Source organism: Balaenoptera ricei, chromosome 11 (genome assembly GCF_028023285.1).
Source record: "Balaenoptera ricei isolate mBalRic1 chromosome 11, mBalRic1.hap2, whole genome shotgun sequence".
NCBI lineage: Eukaryota > Metazoa > Chordata > Mammalia > Artiodactyla > Balaenopteridae > Balaenoptera > Balaenoptera ricei.
In genome coordinates, this window is record NC_082649.1 from 102,622,102 (window position 1) to 102,645,008 (window position 22,907).

General features: G+C 37.9%; 1 protein-coding gene across 4 annotated transcripts in view; it reads right to left on the reverse strand.

Annotated features, from left to right (window-relative positions):
- Nucleotides 1–22,907, reverse strand: part of TMCC1 (transmembrane and coiled-coil domain family 1) — a 220,876-nt gene that overhangs the window by 128,138 nt on the left and 69,831 nt on the right. For 2 of the 4 annotated variants that reach the window (XM_059940438.1, XM_059940439.1), the window contains one exon: nt 19,441–19,712. In XM_059940438.1, the coding sequence (XP_059796421.1) occupies nt 19,441–19,671 (231 nt within the window). In that variant the 5' untranslated portion in view covers nt 19,672–19,712. Of the gene's footprint in view, nt 1–19,440; nt 20,136–22,907 lie in introns of those variants that run through there. The other 2 variants (XM_059940436.1, XM_059940437.1) reach the window with 1 other exon arrangement.

Here is a 22,907-nt window from a genome sequence, read left to right on the forward strand (position 1 = left end):
TCATCTTGAAAATGAAGGAAATGAAACCTAGAGAATTTAATTTGTTTAAGGTCACGCTGATATAAAAAAAACAGAAATAAGGCATTCTTAGAACCCAAAACTGTAGGCTCCTGACTCCTGGGCTTGATTATACCACATCACACTGCTTCTTTAATTGCCACTTACATAAATCTTGCCGTCCCAACAAGACTGTGAGGTCTCTGAAAATAAGGTTGTTAACATGATTTATATGTAGCTCTCATCTCTCTCAAAGTGCCAATCTCCAACTGAGGAATACTTAAGGGATATTATTGGTGGGATAAAAGTATCTGTTGTAAAGAAAGGTCCCATTTAATAAAAAAGATAATCTTAATTTACATATTTAGAAATGTGTTTGAATAGTATAAACACTTGTGTGTATTCATATATGTACATAAAGAGAAAATAAGAAAGAGGACAAATACACTTTAGAAGAGTGCCCTGAAACTACACCTTAGACTAGGCAACTTGACATGACTATTCTAAAAGCTACATCTAAGCACAGTATGCTTGTTAAAAACAAGACAACAGGCCCCAAATGGAGTCACTTATGCTAATCCTCACATCGTCAAACTGAGAACTAAATTACAGTTTTGTCTCTCCCAGAAATGGACTCAAACCAGCCAATCAGGAATTGCTTGATCAGCATTAGTTAGGTAACCCCTGCCATCCTCTACAGGGAAAGTAACCTAGCAATAACCAATATACTTTTTTGCCTAGTATAACTTCCTTGTTCCTGCTCCCTTCGGCCTATAAAAGTCTTTCATATTGTACAGCTCTTCAGAGTTCCTTCTATTTGCTTAGACTGAATGCTCTCCAATTCATGAATCGTTGAATAAAGTCAGTAAGATCCTTAAATTTGCTCAGTTGAACTTTGTTTTTTAACAAGATGAAAAGTACTAACACTTAAACCATACAACATAAGTTTAAATAATGCATACAGACCAAATTCTCATTAGTAAGAACTATTCTAAGTATTGCTCCTCACCCATCTGGCACATGTAGACAGGAGGCTATGACTTACGGCCTTGATGTGCATTATCATTTTCTCCCCTTAACAATGCCCCCAAAAATCCAATTTCAGTAAAATTTCTTTATAGTACAGGCCTTTGGGACCTTCCCCTTTGCTCTTCCCTCTGCCTGGTCTGCTCTTTCCCTAGTTATCTCCTCACATCCTTCAGGTCTTTGCTCATGTATCAGTGAGGTCTTCCCCGATCAACTCTGCTTAAAATTTCCTGCCCTAGAATTCTTTATCTTCTTTTGCAACTGTCATATTGTGCATTTTACTTATATGTTTTGTTTACCTCCTCTTAAACTCCACCAGGGCGAGTATTTTTGTCTGTTTTATTCACTCATATATTCTTAGCACCTAAAACTGTGGTGGGCAAAGTATGGGCCAAGGCCCAGATACTGTTCACCACAGTCAAACCCAGGCATGCCCATTCATTTACATATTATGGGTGACTGCTTTCATGCTACGACATGGTTGAGTAGTTGCAAGACAGACCATATGGTCAAAAATATTTAAATGACTGTTTACAGAAAAATTCTGCAGATCCCTAACCTAAAACAATGCTAGGTCAAACACTCTATAAACAATATTGAACAAATGTATGAACAAACATACATAGGGGGAAAACATTTCTGATCCCATGGTATTTTATAAAAGATATAACAGAAGAGCATCTAAACTGAGATATCACCATAAAAGCCTTTAGTATGCTTAACTAGGTTTGCACTTTCATCTATACAATTTTTCATATTCCACATCATAAACAAAGAAAAAAATGGGCAGGAGCGCTGAAGATGAGATAGTTAAGTGACTTGCCTAAAATCACTTGCTAGTAAATGGCAAATCAAGGACAGAAGCTTTTTTTTTTTTAACACTATTTTCCATTATAATCAAGCACATTTTAATCAATTATTTTACACTCTTCTATTTGAGAATGAGGTATAAAATCTGGCTTTATAATGTTACAAGTAACCTGAGTGTTTAGAAGTTTGACTCATCATAAAACAACAATTACAATATACAAAAACTTGAGGGAACTGAACCAAATTAAACTACTCTGAATTAGCAGGCCTCCTTTCTCCTCTAACTCTACTGTCCATTTCTCCCCTGATGTCACCACGTTATCTTTAAACAACACTAGCCTAATACTGTGGCACATTTATATACAATTGACCCTTGAACAACATGGGTTTGAATTGCACAGGTCCACTTACATGTGGATTTTTTTCAATAAATATAGCACCTGTATTTTCATCTTACAGATCTTTAACTAAGTATGGGGGGAAAGTTTGTATTTGATTAGAGATCACAATAGTGAATTCAAAAGAATTAGGGTTTGAGTCCAGATTCTATCCAAACCAAACTGTTTCAGCTTCCTGTTCTTGGGTGAGTAATTTATCAACTTCTTTGGGGGTTTTTTGGGGTTTTTTGTTTTGGTTTGGTTTTTTAGGCAGTTCTACACTTTATAAATCATTTTCCCTCCCTCAAATTCTTTTCCCAATCAGGTGGCCACACAAAACTGAGCAGAATTCCCCGTGCTACACAGTAGGTCCCCGTCGGTCATCCATTCCAAACATAGCACTGTGAACATGTCAATCCCAAACTCCCCAACTATCCCTCCGCCCCACCCTTCCCTCCCTCCCAACCATAAGTTCGTTCTATATCAATTCTTTTGTTTTTGATGCAGAGATGGCAATATGTGGATTTTCAACTGGGTGGGGGATTGGCACCCTGAACTCCCACTTTGTTCAAGGGTCAACTGTACTATTCTGAAATTTCAAAGCATTTACTTAAATAATCTCAATTTACACCATGAAATGTATACTTGACTTCTGAACCACTATGAATCTTACCATTGCTTCAAAACATGGCTTATCTCTAACCTACTGTCATGAAAACATGTATTCAATTGCCAACTCCTTAAATTTTGATTCTTTCATTGGGCCTCTGCTGCAATAATTTAGTAGTTTTTCTAAAATGTTTTATGATGTTGCATAAAATCTACATCAAAGCTCATTATTCTTTTCTTCATAGAGAATCCCTTTCTTGACATACTGCTAATTAACCCCACTTGCCTTCCAGGGACATACTATTGGGACTTTCAAAATCTTTCAAACCGACCACAGTTATTCTCTTGCTTTGATCTCTCTGACTGCTCTATTTAAGGCAGCTAAGACACTGCTTTCAGTATCATCCTTTCTTGCCTAGATTCTACAACAGACTCCTAACAGGTCCTCTGAGTATCCACCCTCGACCCCTGCAGTCTATTCACACAGCAGCCAGTGATCCTTTTTAAAAAGTAAGTCTTTTTTTTTTTTTTTAGATTCCATATATATGCGTTAGCATATGGTATTTGTTTTTCTCTTTCTGACTTACTTCACTCTGTAGGACAGACTCTAGGTCCATCCACCTCACTACAAATAACTCAATTTCATTTCTTTTTATGGCTGAGTAATATTCCATTATATATATGTGCCACATCTTCTTTATCCATTCATCTGTCGATGGACACTTAGGTTGCTTCCATGTCCTGGCTATTGTAAACAGTGCTGCAATGAACATTGTGGTACATGACTCTTTTTGAGTTATGGTTTTCTCAGGGTATATGCCCAGTAGTGGGATTGCTGGGTCCTATGGTATTTCTATTTTTAGTTTTTTAAGGAACCTCCATACTGTTCTCCATAGTGGCTGTATCAATTTACATTCCCACCAACAGTGCAAGAGGGTTCCCTTTTCTCCACACCCTCACCAGCATTTATTGTTTGTCGATTTTTTGATGATGGCCATTCTGACTGGTGTGAAGTGATACCTCATTGTAGTTTTGATTTGCATTTCTCTAATGATTAGTGATGTTGAGCATTCTTTCATGTGTTTGTTGGCAATCTGTTATGAAGAACCTAGGGGCAGGACAGGAATAAAGACGCAGACGTAGAGAATGGACTTGAGGACACCGGGAGGGGGGAGGGTAAGCTGGGACGAAGTGAGAGAGTGGCATGGACTTATATATACTACCAAAGGTAAAACAGATAGCTAGTGGGAAGCAGCTGCATAGCACAGGGAGATCAGCTCAGTGCTTTGTGACCACCTAGAGGGGTGGGATAGGGAGGGTGGGAGGGAGATGCAAGAGGGAGGAGATATGGGGATATATGTATATGTATAGCTGATTCACTGTTATAAAGCAGAAACTAACACACCATTGTAAAGCAATTATACTCCAATAAAGATGTTTAAAAAAAAAAAAAAGGTAAGTCAGATCATATCACCCTTATGCTCAAAACCCTCCAATGGCTCCCTGTCTCATTCAGAGTACAGCCAAAGGCTTTACGATATCTGAGGCCCTACCCGATCTGGCTACCTGTGACCTCTCTAACCCCATCTCTTACTACTGTCCCCTGCTCACTCAGCTTTTCCTCACTGGCCTCCTTGCTATTCCTTGGACATGTCAGGCAGGCTGGAGTAACTCCCACCCTGGAGTTACTTCATCTGCCTAAGTACTTATCCCCCAGAGGGCCAGCCTCGTGACTTAACTCCTTCATCTCAAGTCTTCACTCAAATGTTACCTTCTCAGAGAGGCTTACCCTTATCATCCTACTTTATACTGCAACTCAACTCCCCTCTATACACACTCCTGATCTCTTATCTTGGTCTAATTTTGTTCTTTTTTTCCATAATACTTATCATCTTCCAATATAACATACCATTCATTTATTATATCTATTGTATGCTATCTCCTTCAATACAAAGTAAGCTCCATAAGGACAGAAATTTTCGCCTGTTTCATTTTTTGGTGTATTCTAACTACCTAGAACATTGCCTAGTGCATAGTATGTATTTAATAAGTATTGATGAATAATTGAATGAAAGCTTACTCCATTTCAGAAACTTATCCATGTACATTCTCAAACTCACTAATTAGACATCCTGTCTTGCTCCCTATCTCTATTTACTACTAATTCATCAAACAAATAATCCAAGGGCCAAAGTATTAGGCATGGGGAATTCAAATATGAATAAGGCACACTCCTGCCCTTAGGTAATTCTTCTCTCCACTCCCATCACTTCTTTGATCCAAACTACTGTCATCTCTCACCTGGACACGACAGCCTTCTGGCTCATCTACCTGCATTCCACCTGAACCCAGTCAATCCATTCTCCATGCTATAAGCATAGTGATATTTTCTAATCACAAAGTTGAAACTGCCCCCCTCGCTTAACACATTTTTGACCGGAGATGTATTACGGCCCCAGGTGTTAGTTTCTGCAAAAATCGCCCAGTCAATAACGTGTTAAAATGCTTTGATGCTACTCATTCCTCTTAGGTAGAGAAAAACCCCTTAACACTCTCTGCAAACCTCTGTATGAACTGCTTCCTATCTCTTTCTCCAGACTTAACCACTGAGTGCATCCATGTGCACACACACAGACATACACACCTGCCATCCTATCCCTCATACTCAGTAAACTTCCTTCTATCTTAGCACCTTTGCACCTGCAGTTCTCACTCCATCACCTAATTACCCCAGATTATCCTATAGATCTCTGTCACTTCCTCATGGAAGTATACCCTGACTTCCTTAAGGTCAAATGTTCCAATAACAGGCTCTAGTAGCACTTGTCACAGCTGAAAATTTAGATTTGTTTGAATGATTTTTTTTTAGTTTAGTTTTGTTTGTTTTGGCCACACTGTACAGCATGCAGGATCTTACTTCCCCGGCCAGGGATCGAACCCGCCCCCCCTGCATTGGAAGCATGGAGTCTTAACCACTGGACCGCCAGGGAATTCGCCAAATGATTATTTAATATGTGTACCCATCTGATAATAAACTCCATGAGAGTAAGGCTCACATCTGTTTTTTGTGTTTTTTTGTTTTTATTATTTTTATTTTTGGCTGTGTTGGGTCTTCGTTTCTGTGTGAGGGCTTTCTCCAGTTGCGGCGAGTGGGGGCCACTCTTCATCGCGGTGCGCGGGCCTCTCACTATCGCGGCCTCTCTTGTTGCGGAGCAGAGGCTCCAGACGCTCAGGCTCAGTAGTTGTGGCTCACGGGCCCAGTTGCTCCGCGGCATGTGGGATCCCCCCAGACCAGGGCTCGAACCCGTGTCCCCTGCATTGGCAGGCAGACTCTCAACCACTGCGCCACCAGGGAAGCCCTCACATCTGTTTTTGTTCATCACAGTATCCACAGTGCCTAGAACATATCAATATATGTTTGCTGAATGAATGACTGAATGAAAGCATAAGCCAAAATATGGAAATAGGAAAAACTTTAGAGGAAGAATAAAAAGTATGGGAAAGGAGTGCTACTTGCTGTATGAGCTGGGAGTGGTATGAGGTAAAGAAGTGCACATGGGCTAAATCATGGAAGGTCTTGCATGTCATTTCAAGGAACATATGCCTCAGGAAATGATGGAGCCAGTGAAGGGTTTTTAAGCAGCGGAAATGGCAATGATTTGTTTTGATTTTAGACAGCTCTCACAAGCTGTGCGCAGCATGGAGAAAGGTTTTGAAAGGGCAATGAGATGAATGAAGGCCTAAACTAGGACACTGATTTAGGAATGGAGAATGGGGGCAACCTTGGGGATCATGTGATTAAAGAGTAGGAGGGGTCCAGATAACTCAAAGCTTGCCAACCCGCGTGACTGGTGGCTCCAGAAATTCAGATCCAGTAATTCTCAAACTCATGGGCTGACTTCACTAGAATCATCTGAGGCCTTGATTAAAAATATACGTTTCTATACTGAGCCTGTGCTCTAGAGCCCGCAAGCCACAACTACTGAGCCTGCATGCCACAACTGAGGCCCACAAGCCTAGAACCCATGCTCCGCAACAAGAGAAGCCACCGCAATGAGAAGCCCACGCACTGCAACGAAGAATAGCACTCCCTCGCCGCAACTAGAGAAAGCCTGCACGCAGCAATGAAGACCCAACACAGCCAAAAATAAATACATAAATAAATTTATTTATTTTTTTAAAAAATACACATTTCTAGGCTCCATACCAGATCTTCTAAATCAGAAATTCTGGGAATGGGGCACAGAAATCTTATTTTCAACTAGTGTCCAAAGGGATTTTTACTGTATTCACTCAAGTTTTGAAACAACTGAGACAAAAAACACCCTAAAAGGCAAAAAAGTTTATGAGAGATGATGATGATGAATTTAAATTTGTAAATGATGAGTTTGAACTGTCTATGCAGACAACCAACAGATAAATAACCAATTCTGAAGATCATATAGGATTGGTCAGGTTGGAGACCAAAATTTTGTGGAAGCATTTAAGTTCACAAAGGAGTAAAAAGACTGGTACAGGCTATGGTTAAAACTTAGAAGGACACAACACTTAAGATGTAGACAGAGAAGAGGATTTGCTCATTAGTTAGTAAATACCCTAAAATGCTATTTCTGCATGAGGTACTTGTGTGTAAAATGTTGTCCTTTTAGGTGCTCGGAGGGATACAAAGCTAAGACCTGGCACCTGTCTTGCAAGCCCTGTGGACACAAGGCATTCTCTCAACATATCATCCAAAATGTCACAGGCCTTATTGTTCAAGTCCATAATATACCTTGAAAGACTGTAAGTTTACTAAGAAAACACTAGTTTTATTCCAAAACGTCTTTAACGTAGAGGATATCCTTACTCCCTATTATCTACAACAAAATCCTGTTGCCCTTCCTTCAAAGCTTTCCCAGATTCCTCTGACCAATGCCCAATACATAAAAATGGAGAGAGAGTTTGGTATGATAAAAGAGTTTTCGAATCAGATAGTGTCTAGCACACAGCAGTTACTAAAACATATCTAATCAAAATATAAATGGCCTAGACTTATTATTTTAGTTCTGAAACACTCTAGTTGGAAATATGCTAGCTGTGAAATCATGGCATACTTAACTGTTCTATGCCTCTGTTATTTCATCAACAGAAAAGGGAAAATACAAAAGAGAGGGCTGTTTTAGAATTAATGAGAAAATTACATAACTTGTGTAAACACAATGTCCGCCACATAATAAGCACAAGACGAATGGTAGCCTATCATTATCATCACTACCACTAGGTACTCCTAAATATCTCTTGATTAATATTCCATATAGTTTTACGTAAAGGAAATTATATTGAAAATCTAAATATATTCATTTCCCCATCTCCAACTGAATATCTAAAAATGGTTAACACAAATTATGGCATTACAACAAAATATGTTATAATATTATGCAGTCAGTAAGAATCTATAAAGAATATTTATAAGTATCTAAAAATGCTCATGATAGAACTTTAATCAAAAATAATAGAAAAACAAAAAACAAAAAAAACTGTGCATTTAATAAGATTCTGGTTTTATCTTAAAATGTTAATCTTAATAAAACTAAATAAATTTAAATTTTCTTCGATATGTTTTTCATATGTAAGTAATATATTGAGAAAAAACACCAAAATATTGGCAATAGTTTTTTTCTTCTTTTATTTTTCTGTATTTTCAAAGGTTTCTACACTGGGCATATTTCTTTCAAATTCAAAAAAATTAACTTTTTAACTTTCAAATCACAAAGCACTTATAGATAAAACTGCTTATGACTATATCAATCTGCCTTTGTGAATTTAAAGATGATCCTTTAAATAATGTAATTTGACCAAGTATATACAAGTACTGTAGCGGACTGAATCTGTCAATAAGACTTTTCTGTGAGAAAAAGATTGACGTTAGTAAACCTGAAAAGAAAGGGAATACAGAACCTTTGTATTCAACATGTCATGACTGTTCCAACCAGGTCTCATTTCCAATATTAGGTCAAAGCCATGGTCTGCACATATTAGCCACAAATAAATACTTGCCAAATCTGATTTTTTTTTTTTTTTAAAAAAGGAATCGAGCTTAAAGGCCAAGAATCTAATTTTAAAACTAGACTGGTTATGTGGCAGATGGCTAAGGCAAAAGCAGGTAGCTTTCAAGCACAATGGATACACTTGAAAATCAACTCAACATTTGTCTTCGGGTTGTGTGTGCACATGGTTACATGCACGTGCAAGTCTATAAGAATGATATTAACTCCATGGGACAGAAATATCAGTGTACTTAAATGTTTATAACCAGTACTGAAACATTTTCATACTCAGAACTTTGAGTCAAGAGAGAAAAAAAAAGATATAAAAATAGAGGAGCCAATATTTAGAATTCAAAATGATCAATCTCACATACTATGATACAGCAGAGTAGAAGTTCTCCAGACTAATCTCTACTTAACCAACTTGTCATATTATTCTTAAACTCTCTGTTTTCTTCAAAAGACATGTGGACTTTATGCCTTCATGAGAATCAATGTTCATGGCTAGTACTTCCATACACATCTTGCTCCCATATCAGTTTCTTATACTCATTATAATAGTTTAACTAAATACTAAATAAACCAATCAGATATGAGTAGAAAAAGGGCTGCTGTTTCTATGAAAACTAAGTAAAGCACTTTAAGACTCAATACAGGTAAGCTGCTTTTAAAAAAATGAATTTAAGGTGGGCAAGATATTTCAAGAGATTATTAAAACCTAAGATTCAAACCCCAACTGCTTCACAAGTGTCATTAAGTTATCACTCCACTTTATAAAAATTAAAACTAGAAATTACAGTCTATACAATGAGTACAAGAAAGGAACAGAAGTCCAATAGTAGATTTATGTTTTTTAAAACGTTATGCTCTTTGACATCAGTCTTAGCAGTATTTTTTTTGGATCTGTCTCCTCTGGCAAGGGCAATGAAAGCAAAAATAAACAAATGGTACTACATCAAACTCAAAAGCTTTTGCACAGTGAAGGAAACCATCAACAAAACGAAAAGACAATCTACTGAATGGAAAAATATATTTGCAAATGATATATCAAATAAGGGGTTAATATCCAAAATATATAAAGAACTCACGCAACTCAATATCAAAGAACCAAACAATCCAATTTAAAAAATGGGCAGAGGACCTGAAAAGACATTTTTCCAAGGAAGACATACAGATGGGTCAATAGATACATGAAAAGATGCTCAACATCACTAATCATCAGGGAAATGCAAATCAAAACCACAATGAGATATCACCTCACACTTCTCAGAATGGCTATCATCAAAAAGACAACAAATAACAAGTGTTGGCGAGGATGTGGAGAAAGGGGAACCTTCATGCACTATTGGTGGGAATGGAAATTGGTGCAACCACTATGGAAAACAGTATGGGGGTTCCTCAAAAAAATTAAAAATTGAACTACCATACAATCCAGCAATTCCACTTCTAGGTATTTATTCAAAGAAAATGAAAACACTAATTTGAAAAGATATATGCACCCCTATGCTCACTGTAGCATTATTTACAATAGGCAAGATATGGAAGCAATCTAAGTGTCCACTGATAGACAAATGGATAAAGAAGATATATACACAATGGTATGTTACTCAGCCATAAAAAAGAATGAAACCCTGCCATTTGCAACAACATGGATGGACCTAGAGGCTATTATGCTAAGTGAAATAAGTCAGAGAAAGACAAATACCATGTGAGTTCACTTATATGTTGAACCTAAAAAACAAGACGGAGAGTCCCATAGATAAAGAGAACAAACTGGTGGCTGCCAGAGGAAAGAAGGGTGGGGAGGCGGGCAAAATGGGTGAAGAGGATGTAATGCACAGCATAGGAAATACAGTTAATAACATTATAATAACTTTGTATGGTGCCAGATGGTTACTTAACTTATTGTGGTGATCAATTCATAATGTATGTGAATGTCAAATCACAGTGTTGTACATCTGAAACGAATATAATATTGTATGTCAACTATAGTTCAATTTAAAAAGGAAAATAAAATGTAAGACAACCTTAGTTTTACGTTAAAATAAAATATTCAAATATACTTCAATAAAATTTTTTAAATAAGGGAATTCCCTGGTAGTCCAGTGGTTAGGACTTGGTGCTTTCATTGCCGGGGCCCAGGTTCGATCCCTCGTCAGGGAACTAAGATCCCACAAGCCACGCAGTGCAGCCAAAAAAAATTTAAATTAAATTAAAAAATAAAAATAAAATAAAATATTCAAAGTACGTATCTTTTTAAATAATTTTTTTGATAATAAAAACTTTTACTGACTGTCTGTAAGACCTATATCCAAAAGTTCATAGCAGTTCATTTCATTACAGCCAGAAAATGGAAATGATCCAAATGTCCATCAGCTGGTGAATGGATAAACAAACAGATACACAATGGAATACTATTCAGCAATAAAAACGATGCAAGAACATAGCTGAAACTCCAAAGCATTATGCCAAGTGAAAGAAGCCAAACACAAAAGACTATGTACTGTATGATCCCATTTACATTAAATTCTAGAAAAGGCAAAACAATAGTGATAGAAAGCAAATCAGTGGTTGCCAGGGGCCAACGGTTGGTTAGAGAACAGAGGACTTACAGCAAAGGAGCATAAGAAATCATCCTGGGGTGATGGAGATGTTCTATACCATGATTGCTGTTACATGGCTATTAATTTCTCAAAACTAATCAAACTGCACACTTAAAATTACTGGGTTTTATTGAAGTATATGTCAGTAAAGTTGACAAAGAACATTAAAAAAAACAATTTTATGAAAAAAGATTCTCCCTTGGCTTTGTTTCTATGAAGTTTTCAAAACAATATAAATGCATACAATAAGCTTTACTTATGCTCTTTCATTATAACATAAAAGTCTGTAATCCTAGAATCACTACCAATAAATTTCTTAATGTTCTATGGTACAGATTAAGACAAATTATACAATTATATTGTTAGTTTGTATTGCCAAGTAGATTGCATAATTAATGATCAAATGTCCTTTTTACTTGAATTATAGCATAAATATATGCTATTTTTCCTCATTTATACTTTTAATTTTAATGAAGTGAATCATTATTCTGATGATTCTGTTATTCTGGTGGATCTGCTTTTCTGACACGTTTAACTTCTTAAAGAGATTTACTGTCCACTATCTGCTTGTTTCCATTTAGTGTCTTTTTTACTTTATTTATTTATTTATTAAATTTATTTTACTTATTTATTTTTGGCTTGTTGGGTCTTCATTGCTACGTGCAGGCTTTCTCTAGCTGCGGAGAGTGGGGGCTGCTCTTCGTTGTGGTGCGCGGGCTTCTCATTGCGGTGGCTTCTCTTGCTGCAGAGCATGGCTCTAGGCATGTGGGCTTCAGTAGTTGCGCCACACGAGCTCAGTTGTTGTGGCTCACAGGCTTCTCACTGTCGTGGCTTCTCTTGTTGCGGAGCATGGGCTCTAGGCGTGTGGGCTTCAGTAGTTGCGGCACACGGGCTCAGCAGTTGTGGCTCGCGGGTTCTAGAGCAAAGGCTCAGTAGTTATGGCGCACAAGCTTAGTTGCTCTGCAGCATGTGGGATCTTCCTGGACCAGGGCTCGAACCTGTGTGCCCTGCATTGGCAGGCGGATTCTTAACCACTGTGTCACCAGGGAAGCCCACAGTGTCTTCTTTAGATAGGAGAGGTTTAAAGGTCCTAGACTCAATATTTAGATTTCTAGGCTATAAAATAAACTGACTGGTGCCAGAAGCAGACACAGAATGAAAAGTGATTTACTATGATAAAAGCCCTAAGGAATACATAAAAGTAAAGCCAAAAGATAGCAAGATGGTGACACTAAGGGACAGACCTCACCCACAAATGTGTTCTGTTTTGGCTTGCACAGTACGTTAAAAATCAAGAGATTATTCATTTAACTTTCTAGCTCTCTTGAAAATTCAGAAGCCCTGGCAAGACTGGGCTCACAGTCCTAAATTAAAACAATCAGCTAAAGCTAAGAAGACACTGTCCCTTTAGACAGGGCACACACTCTTTTTTTTTTTTTTTTTTTTGGCTGCGTTGGGTCTTCGTTGCTGCATGTGGGCTTTCTCTAGTTCTGGCGAGCGGGGGCTTCTCTTTGTTCCGGAGCGTGGGCTTCTCATTGCAGTGGCTTCTCTTGTTGGGGAGCACAGGCTCTAGGTGCACGGGCTTCAGTAGTTGTAGCACATGGGCTCAGTAGTTGTGACTCGGCTCTAGAGCACAGGCTCAGTAGCTGTGGCACACGGGCTTAGCTGCTCCGCGGCATGTGGGATCTTTCCGGACCAGGGCTCGAACCTGTGTCCCCTGCATTGGCAGGCAGATTCTCAACCACTGAGCCACCAGGGAAGTCCCATAGACAGAGCACATATTCTTTCTTCAGTCCATCCAAGCCTCTAACACTTGAGTTCACTCATTGTCACTACGTACCTAGCTACATGTATCTGAGTTTTCAAAACCTAGTTTGAAACAGTTTGAGGTTAGTGCCTCAATTAACCATAACTGAGAGATGAAGTTAGAGTTATATGAATGGAGTTCCCCCTAAATTTGTTATGCTTAGCTCTCCTTCCAGGCAGACCAAAAAAAACTATTCATTAAGAATAAATGATAAGAGTCCCTCCCATCAAGAAACTTACACAAGCCTCTTAGATAGCCTCATCCATCAGAGGGCAGAGAGCAGAAGCAAGAAGAACTACAATCCCGCAGCCTGTGGAACAAAAACCACATTCACAGAAAGATAGACAAGATGAAAAGGCAGAGGGCTATGTACCAAATGAAGGAACAAGATAAAACCCCAGTAAAACAACTAAATGAAGTGGAGATAGGCAACCTTCCAGAAAAAGAATTCAGAATAATGATAGTGAAGATGATCCAGGACCTAAGAAAAAGAATGGAGGCAAAGATCGAGAAGATGCAAGAAATGTTTAACAAAGACCTAGAAGAATTAAAGCACAAACAAACAGAGATGAACAATATAATACTGAAATGAAAACTATACTAGAAGGAATCAATAGCAGAATAACTGAGGCAGAAGAACGGATAAGTGACCTGCAAGACAGAATGGCGGAATTCATTGCTGTGGAACAGAATAAAGAAAAAAGAATGAAAAGAAATGAAGACAGCCTAAGAGACCTCTGGGACAACATTAAACACAACAACATTCGCATTATAGGGGTCCCAGAAGGAGAAGAGAGAGAGAAAGGACCAGAGAAAGTATTTGAAGAGATTATAGTCGAAAACTTCCCTAACATGGGAAAGGAAATAGCCACCCAAGGCCAGGAAGCACAGCAAGTCCCATACAGGATAAACCCAAGGAGAAACATGCCGAGACACATAGTAATCAAAGTGGCAAACATTAAAGACAAAGAAAAATTACTGAAAGCAGCAAGGGAAAAACGACAAATAACATACAAGGGAACTCCCATAAGGTTAACAGCTGATTTCTCAGCAGAAACTCTACATGCCAGAAGGGAGTGGCATGATATACTTAAAGTGATGAAAGGGAAGAACCTACAACCAAGATTACTCTACCCGGCAAGGATCTCATTCAGATTCCATGGAGAAATCAAAAGCTTTACAGACAAGCAAAAGCTAAGAGAATTCAGCACCACCAAACCAGCTCTACAACAAATGCTAAAGGAACTTCTCTAAGTGGGAAACACAAGAGAAGAAAAGGACCTACAAAAACAAACCCAAAACAATTAAGAAAATGGTCATACGAACATACGTATCAATAATTACCTTAGGGCCTCCCTGGTGGCGCAGTGGTTGAGAATCCGCCTGCCAATGCAGGGGACACGGGTTCGAGCCCTGGTCTGGGAAGATCCCACATGCCGCGGAGCAACTAGGCCCGTGAGCCACAATTGCTGAGCCTGTGCGTCTGGAGCCTGTGCTCCGCAACAAGAGAGGCTGCGACAGTGAGAGGCCCACGCACCGCGATGAAGAGTGGCCCCCGCTTGCCGCAACTGGAGAAAGCCCTCGCACAGAAACAAAGACCCAACACAGCCATAAATAAATAAATAAATTTAATTAAAAAAATAAAAAATAAATAATTACCTTAAACGTGAATGAATTAAATGCTCCAACCAAAAGATACAGGCTTGCTGAATGGATACAAAAACAAGACCCATCTATATGCAGTCTACAAGAGACCCACTTCACCTAGGGACACATACAGACTGAAAGTGAGGGGATGGAAAAAGATATTCCATGCAAATGGAAGTCAAAACAAAGCTGGAGTAGCAATACTCATATCAGATAAAATAGACTTTAAAATAAAGAATGTTACAAGAGACAAGGATGGACACTACATAATGATCAGGGGATCAATCCAAGAAGAAGATATAACAATTATAAATATATATACACCCAACACAGGAGCACCTCAATACACAGGGCAGCTGCTAACAGCTATAAAGAGGAAATCGACAGTAACACAGTAACAGTGGGGGACTTTAACACCTCACTTACACCAATGGACAGATCATCCAAAATGAAAATAAATAAGGAGACAGAAGCTTTAAATGACACAACAGACCAGATAGATTTAATTGATATTTATAGGACATTCCATCCAAAAACAGCAGATTACACTTTCCTCTCAAGTGCGCACGGAACATTCTCCAGGATCGAACACATCTTGGGTCACAAATCAAGCCTCAGTAAATTTAAGAAAACTGAAATCATATCAAGCATCTTTTCTGATGATAACACTATGAGATTAGAAATGAATTACAGGGAAAAAAACATAAAAAACACAAACACATGCAGGCTAAACAGTACATTACTAAATAACCAAGAGATCACTGAAGAAATCAAAGAGGAAATCAAAAAATATCTAGAGACAAATGACAATGAAAACACGATGATCCAAAACCTATGGGATGCAGCAAAAGCACTTCTAAGAGGGAAGTTTACAGCTATACAAGCCTACCTCAAGAAACAAGAAAAATCTCAAATAAACAATCTAACCTTACACCTAAAGGAACTAGAGAAAGAAGAACAAACAAAACCCACAGTTAGCAGAAGGAAAGAAATCATAAAAATCAGAGTAAAAATAAATGAAATAGAAACAAAGAAAACAATAGCAAAGATCAATAAAACTAAAAGCTGGTTCTTTGAGAAGATAAACAAAATTGATAAACCATTAGCCAGACTCAAGAAAAAGAGGGAGAGGACTCAAATCAATAAAATTAGAAATGAAAAAGGAGAAGTTACAACACACAGCAGAAATACAAAGCATCCTAAGAGACTACTACAAGCAACTCTATGCCAATAAAATGGACAACCTGGAAGAAATGGACAAATTCTTAGAAAGGTATAACATTCCAAGACTGAACCAGGAAGAAACAGAAAATATGAACAGAGCAATCACAAGTAATGAAATTGAAACTGTGATTAAACATCTTCCAACAAACAAAAGTCCAGGACCAGATGGCTTCACAGGTGAATTCTATCAAACATTTAGAGAAGAGCTACCACCCAATCTTCTCAAACTCTTCCAAAAATTGCAGAGGAAGGAACACTCCCAAACTCATTCTATGAGGCCACCATCACCCTGATACCAAAACCAGACAAAGATATCACAAAAAAAGAAAATTACAGACCAATATCACTGATGAATACAGATGCAAAAATCCTCAACAAAATACTAGCAAACAGAATCCAACAACACATTAAAAGGATCATACACCATGATCAAGTGGGATTTATCCCAGGGATGCAAGGATTCTTCAATATATGCAAATCAATCAATGTGATACACCATAATAACAAATTGAAGAATAAAAACCATATGATCATCTCAATAGATGCAGAAAAAGCTTTTGATAATATTCAACACCCACTTATGATAAAAACTCTCCAGAAAGTGGGCATAGAGGGAACCTACCTCAACATAATAAAGGCCATATATGACAAACCCACAGTAAATGTCTTTCTCAACAGTGAAAAAGTGAAAGCATTTCCTCTAAGATCAGGAACAAGACAAGGATGTCCACTCTCACCACTATTATTCAACATAGTTTTGGAAGTCCTAGCCACGGCAATCAGAGAAGAAAAAATAAAAGGAATGCAAATTGGAAAAGAAGAAGTAAAACTGTCACTGTTTGCAGATGACACGATACTATACATAGAGAATCTGAAAAATGCCACCAGAAAACTACTAGAGCTAATCAATGAATTTGGTAAAGTTGCAGGATACAAAATTAATGCACAGAAATCTCTTGCATTCCTATACACTAATGATGAAAAATCTGAAAGAGAAATTAACGAAACACTCCCATTTACCACTGCAACAAAAAGAATAAAATACCTAGGAATAAACCTACCTAGGGAGACAGAAGACCTCTCTGCAGAAAACTATAAGACACTGATGAAAGAAATTAAAGATGATACCAACAGATGGAGAGATATACCATGTTCTTGGATTGGAAGAATCAACATTGTGAAAATGAGTATACTACCCAAAGCAATCTACAGATTCAATGCAATCCCTATCAAATTACCATTGGCATTTTTTACAGAACTAGAACAAAAAATCTTAAAATTTGTATGGAGACACAAAAGACCCTGAATAGCCAAAGAAGTCTTGAGGGAAAAAAACGGAGCTGGAAGAATCAGACTCCCTGACTTCAGACTATAGTATAAAGCTACAGTAATCAATACAATATGGTACTGGCACAAAAACAGATATATAGATCAATGGAACAGGATAGAAAGCCCAGAGATAAACCCACACACACCTATGGTCAACAAATCTATGACAAAGGAGGCAAGGAGATACAATGGAGAAAAGACAGTCTCTTCAATAAGTGGTGCTGGGAAAACTGGACAGCTACATGTAAAAGAATGAAATTAGAACATGCCCTAACACCATACACAAAAATAAACTCAAAATGGATTAGAGACCTAAATGTAAGACCGGACACTATAAAACTCTTAGAGGAAAACATAGGAAGAACACTCTTTGACATAAATCACAGCAAGATCTTTTTTGATCCAACTCCTAGAGTAATGGAAATAAAAACAAAAATAAACAAATGGGACCTAATGAAACTTCAAAGCTTTTGCACAGCAAAGGAAAACATAAACAAGACAAAAAGACAACCCTCAGAATGGGAGAAAATATTTGGAAACAAATCAACAGACAAAGGACTAATCTCCAAAATATATAAACAGCTCATGAAGCTCAATATTAAAAAAACAAACAACCCAATCCAAAAATGGGCAGAAGACCTTAATAGACATTTCTCCAAAGAAGACATACAGATGGCCAAGAAGCACATGAAAAGCTGCTCAACATCACTAATTATTAGAGAAATGCAAATCAAAACTACAATGAGATATCACCTCACACCAGTTAGAATGGGCATCATCAGAAAATCTACAAACAACAAATGCTGGAGAGCATGTGGATAAAAGGGAACCCTCTTGCACTGTTGGTGGGAATGTAACTTAATACAGCCACTATGCAGAACAGTATGGAGGTTCTTTAAAAAACTAAAAATAGAACTACCATATGACCCAGCAATCCCACTACTGGGCATGTACCCAGAGAAAACCATAATTCAAAAAGACACATGCACCCCAATGTTCACTGCAGCACTATTTACAATAGCCAGGTCATGGAAGCAACCTAAATGCCCATCGACAGATGAATGGATAAAGCTGTGGTACATATATACAATGGAATATTACTCAGCCATAAAAAGGAATGAAATTGGGTCATTTGTTGAGACGTGGATGGATCTAGAGACTGTCATACAGAGTGAAGTAAGTCAGAAAGAGAAAAACAAATATCGTATATTAACGCATGTAGGTGGAACCTAGAAAAATGGTACAGATGAACCGGTTTGCAGGGCAGAAGCTGAGACACAGATGTAGAGACAAACGTATGGACACCAAGCGGGGAAAGCTGCAGGGGGGGTGGGGATGGTCGTGTGATGAATTGGGTGATTGGGATTGACATGTATACACTGATGTGTATAAAATTGATGACTAATAAGAACCTGCTGTATAAAAAAAAAAATTAAAAAATTTTAAAAAAAAGTGTAAATGATAAGAATGCATACGTTCTACTGTAGAAAGCAAAATGTATACTGAATGCTGATAATGTGGTACAGTGTGTAATGAAATTATAAGCAATTTAGTATATTCCCATGCTAAGCACAAACCCAGATACCAGAACTTTATTCATTATCTTCACTAATATTAAGAAAGCCAGTTCATGTGTAAAACTAAAGCAACAAGAACAAACAAAGCATCTTTATTGCTCTGCCATAAAACTGAGCCTTTTAATATAATACATGAAGAGCACATGAAGTATACTGAAGGTTTTAGCAAAAGGATAAAATAAATAAAATACAGCAATATGTTAGGAAGCAAATAGGAATATAATTATAAGCATTCATTATTAGCTATAATGATTATTATTCAACTCACTTATTTAATGAAAATGGAAACTATCTTTTGCCACAACTTCGAGGTACTTGATGAGATACCTGTTTTTAGTCACCAAAGCAAAGTTTGCAGAGTCCTAGATACAAAGAACAATAAGTTAACAGATAATCTAACAGACTTACCCGTTCTGCGGATGCCTCATCCCCTGGCAGACACGCAGCAGCAGCAGCAGCAGCACAAGCTATTTCCATCACAGTGGAGCTGGTAGGAGCATCAGTAGTGGATGAAGATCTGGGTCGGCCGGACTGCATAACAGTTGCCATCTCCTGGCCAGACTTCCTGTTGATTTGGGGACTTCCCTTTGGGGCCTCTGGCTTGCCCCGCCTACTATGCAAGCTCGTCCCTCTCTTCATCTTGGGTGGCACTCGGATCTGCTGCAGGACACGATTCAGAGCTGTGGGGTGGGTGGGGACACCATCAATCTCAGCACACGCGTTCTGGCCTTCCAGATCCATTTCGGGTTCTGGATCTGCCTGAATTTGTTGCACATCATGTGGAGACACTGATGACCTCCTGCGCTGGTGCTGGAAGAGATGCTTCAAGCCTTGGCCAATCACATTAATGTTCTCCAAAGCATTGTGGGTCATTTTAGACAACTTTTGTTCTGATTCTGTCTGCTTTCTGGCCTCTGCATCTTGGGATTTGCCTCCAGGATCAGGGTCCTCAAATAACTGTTCACTGCCCGAAGGCTCCATCAGTAGACTTAATACGATTATTTGCAAACTCAAAAATTTTTAAACACACCAAGACTGTCAAATTAGGTAGGCATTGCTTCAACAGTAACTACACATGCAGCTTTGAGACGAAGGCTTCATGCCTATCTAATGTTAAAAAAAAAAAAAAAAAAAAAAAAGAACCTCATATTATAAATCCATGCAGAAACTCCAGGGTTAAAACAAAGAAAAACATGCCACTAGCCAAACAACTAGGCATTATCATTAAACAATCTTTAATCAGAAGATTAAAAGATAGTTTTCCAGATAGTGGGTAATGATTATTTTCTAGAATAGGAGAAAAAGCTCAGAAACAAGTACACGGGAAATGAAAAGAGCAACGTTTTAAAAAATCCCTACAAGTTTCAATATGAAGAAGAACTGAATACTAGAGGAGTCATCTTGGAATGGAAACCATAATATTTGAGAGAACAGCCATTACTTGGGGAATAAGAGAGAACAGAGCACAGAGCATTCAATATATACAGCCTTGCTGAGGCAATTTAAATTATTCCTCTCATTCATAACCACAGTTAATTATCTGTATGCTGAAGCTCAGTAGAGTAAATTCAAAGAATAATAGTGAGAAGTGAATATTCCAACCTAACTGTACGTGGATTTTAATGGAAAAGAGGAATTTCTGGTTAACTTTCATACTCATCAAGGTCACTGGCAACTAGAAGTTACAGGTTTGCACTTTTGAGAAGAAAATGGAAATTAAAATCTTATAAGTTGAATTCTCTGCTGAAGCCCAAATGATCTTTTGGCACCATATGAGTGAATGATCCAGAGAGAATCTGTCTTCAGAGAGACTAAAGCTTTGCTCAGTACCAGCTATCAAGAAAAGAGACTCAAAGAAATCCCTTTCTTTGAACAGTGTCAACCCTGACAGAGGCTTCTCATACACAGTCAGTCCTCCATATCCACAGGTTCCACATCTGCAGATTTAACCAACCTCAGATGGAAAATATTGGGGGTGGGGGAGTTCCAGAATGTTCCAAAAAGCAGAACCTGAATTTGCCATGTGCCCAGCAACTATTTACATAGCATTTACATTGTATCTATAACTATTTTCATAGCATTTACATAGTATTAGGTATTATAAATACTCTAAAGATGATTTAAAGTATATGGGAGGATGTGCATAGTTATATGCAAATACTATGTCATTTTATATAAAGGACTTGAGCATCTGAGGATATCTGTATTTGCAGGGGTCCGGGAACCAATCCTCCAAGGATACCAAGGGACAACTGTATTCACAAAAACTCAAAAGCAAAGAAGTGACACAGTAACTGGGTATGACTGAAAGTAGAGAAAAAGAAAGGTCAAATAGCAACCACATACCAATATTAAATGCAGGAAATTAAAAGGAAGTTGAAACTAAGAGATGCAAGGTCAGCACAACTGCCATGGTTACAGAGATCACATGCCAAAAAAAAGGAGGGGATGGTAATAAGGATGAGATTTTTCATAATAGAAAGTGTGTTTTTTTTTAATTGAGTTTCTGCAAATATATAAAACAAAATTGTATTAATGTACAGAACCTGCTAGGGAGGGCAAAATATGGTGTAGGAAGGTCTTTATTTCCATATTTTACCTCAGACTTTCGTTCAAACAGCTTTAAAACTCCATACACTACACCAAGTACTTTGAACAGTCTAAGTCACTACTAGTGAAGCTCCTAAGGCGGTCATGTTCTGGGGATATGCAGACCCCTGGCCACCAAGTAGCAATCTAAAAGACATAAATTAGCTGGATTTAAGAGTTCACTGTGACCTCCAGGCTACTAGAGTTCAAAGGGACAGGAATGCAAACCCACTAGACCTTTCTTCCTGGTAACTACTCTCAGAAGACCTTCTCACCATGTATATGGACATTGTCATTGTGGCTCTGCTGACCATATTCTTTCATGCTTATTTTCCCATCTCCTAACCTCTTCATGACTCAGGAGAGTAAACTGTGTTGACAGGGTTAAAGACCTTTGTCTCTCACCAGTACCTTCCTACTGTCTAAATACCACAAAATTCTTTGCTCCCAAACTAAGCAAATGAGTAGGAGCCATGAGAATGGGAAATTTCACTGCTTTTCACTCAAATTCTTTGTGGCCACACCGAAATCTTGCCACACCACTGGGGCCTCCTACCCTTTTCCTGGCTGTGTATTGCTTTATTTTTCCTTTTCCCTTTTCAAGAGCCAAGAAAGAAGCCCTTAATCCTTACTAGATTAACAACTGTCTTGGTTTGTACTGGAGTTTTCTGGGGCTCCTTGTGGGCAAAAATGTTGCCAATAGTGTATGTATTTAATTATCCTCATCCTCTCTCAGGAGTTTGTAGCACAGACTAATAGTTATTGAATTATTTTCACTCTGCAAAGCATTAAGCTTCTCAGAGAAAAAGGGCTATGTAACCAAGATAATCCAGTAACAGTGTATATCAAGTAATCTCTTCTTGCACTGTGAAAGCAGCAGGCTGATAATGAGGAAGTAATTTACTTTTTTTCTTATTTGTATTGCATTAGCTAAATAATACAACTGATTTTTTTTTTTGGTTGATTTTGAAAGTAAATATGTAAAATAAGTTTCTCCCATGAGAATAAGAGATACCATAAAGAGAGGAATGGTGCGAAGGTAAGCTGGAAAACCAAATGACCCACTTGTCTCACATATAAACATATCAGGAATTTATTACTCAGCAAATCAGTTTCATTAGGCAGTGTTATAAACTAATCAGGTGGTCACCTGCTTCGTATTTATAAAAAAATGGAGAATCTGGTACATTTTAAATGTCAGTAACTTCATTTGAGATTTCACTAGCATGTCTACATTATTTATTTTCAAACAATTCAAAATGATCAATTACAAGGAAATGCCAGCA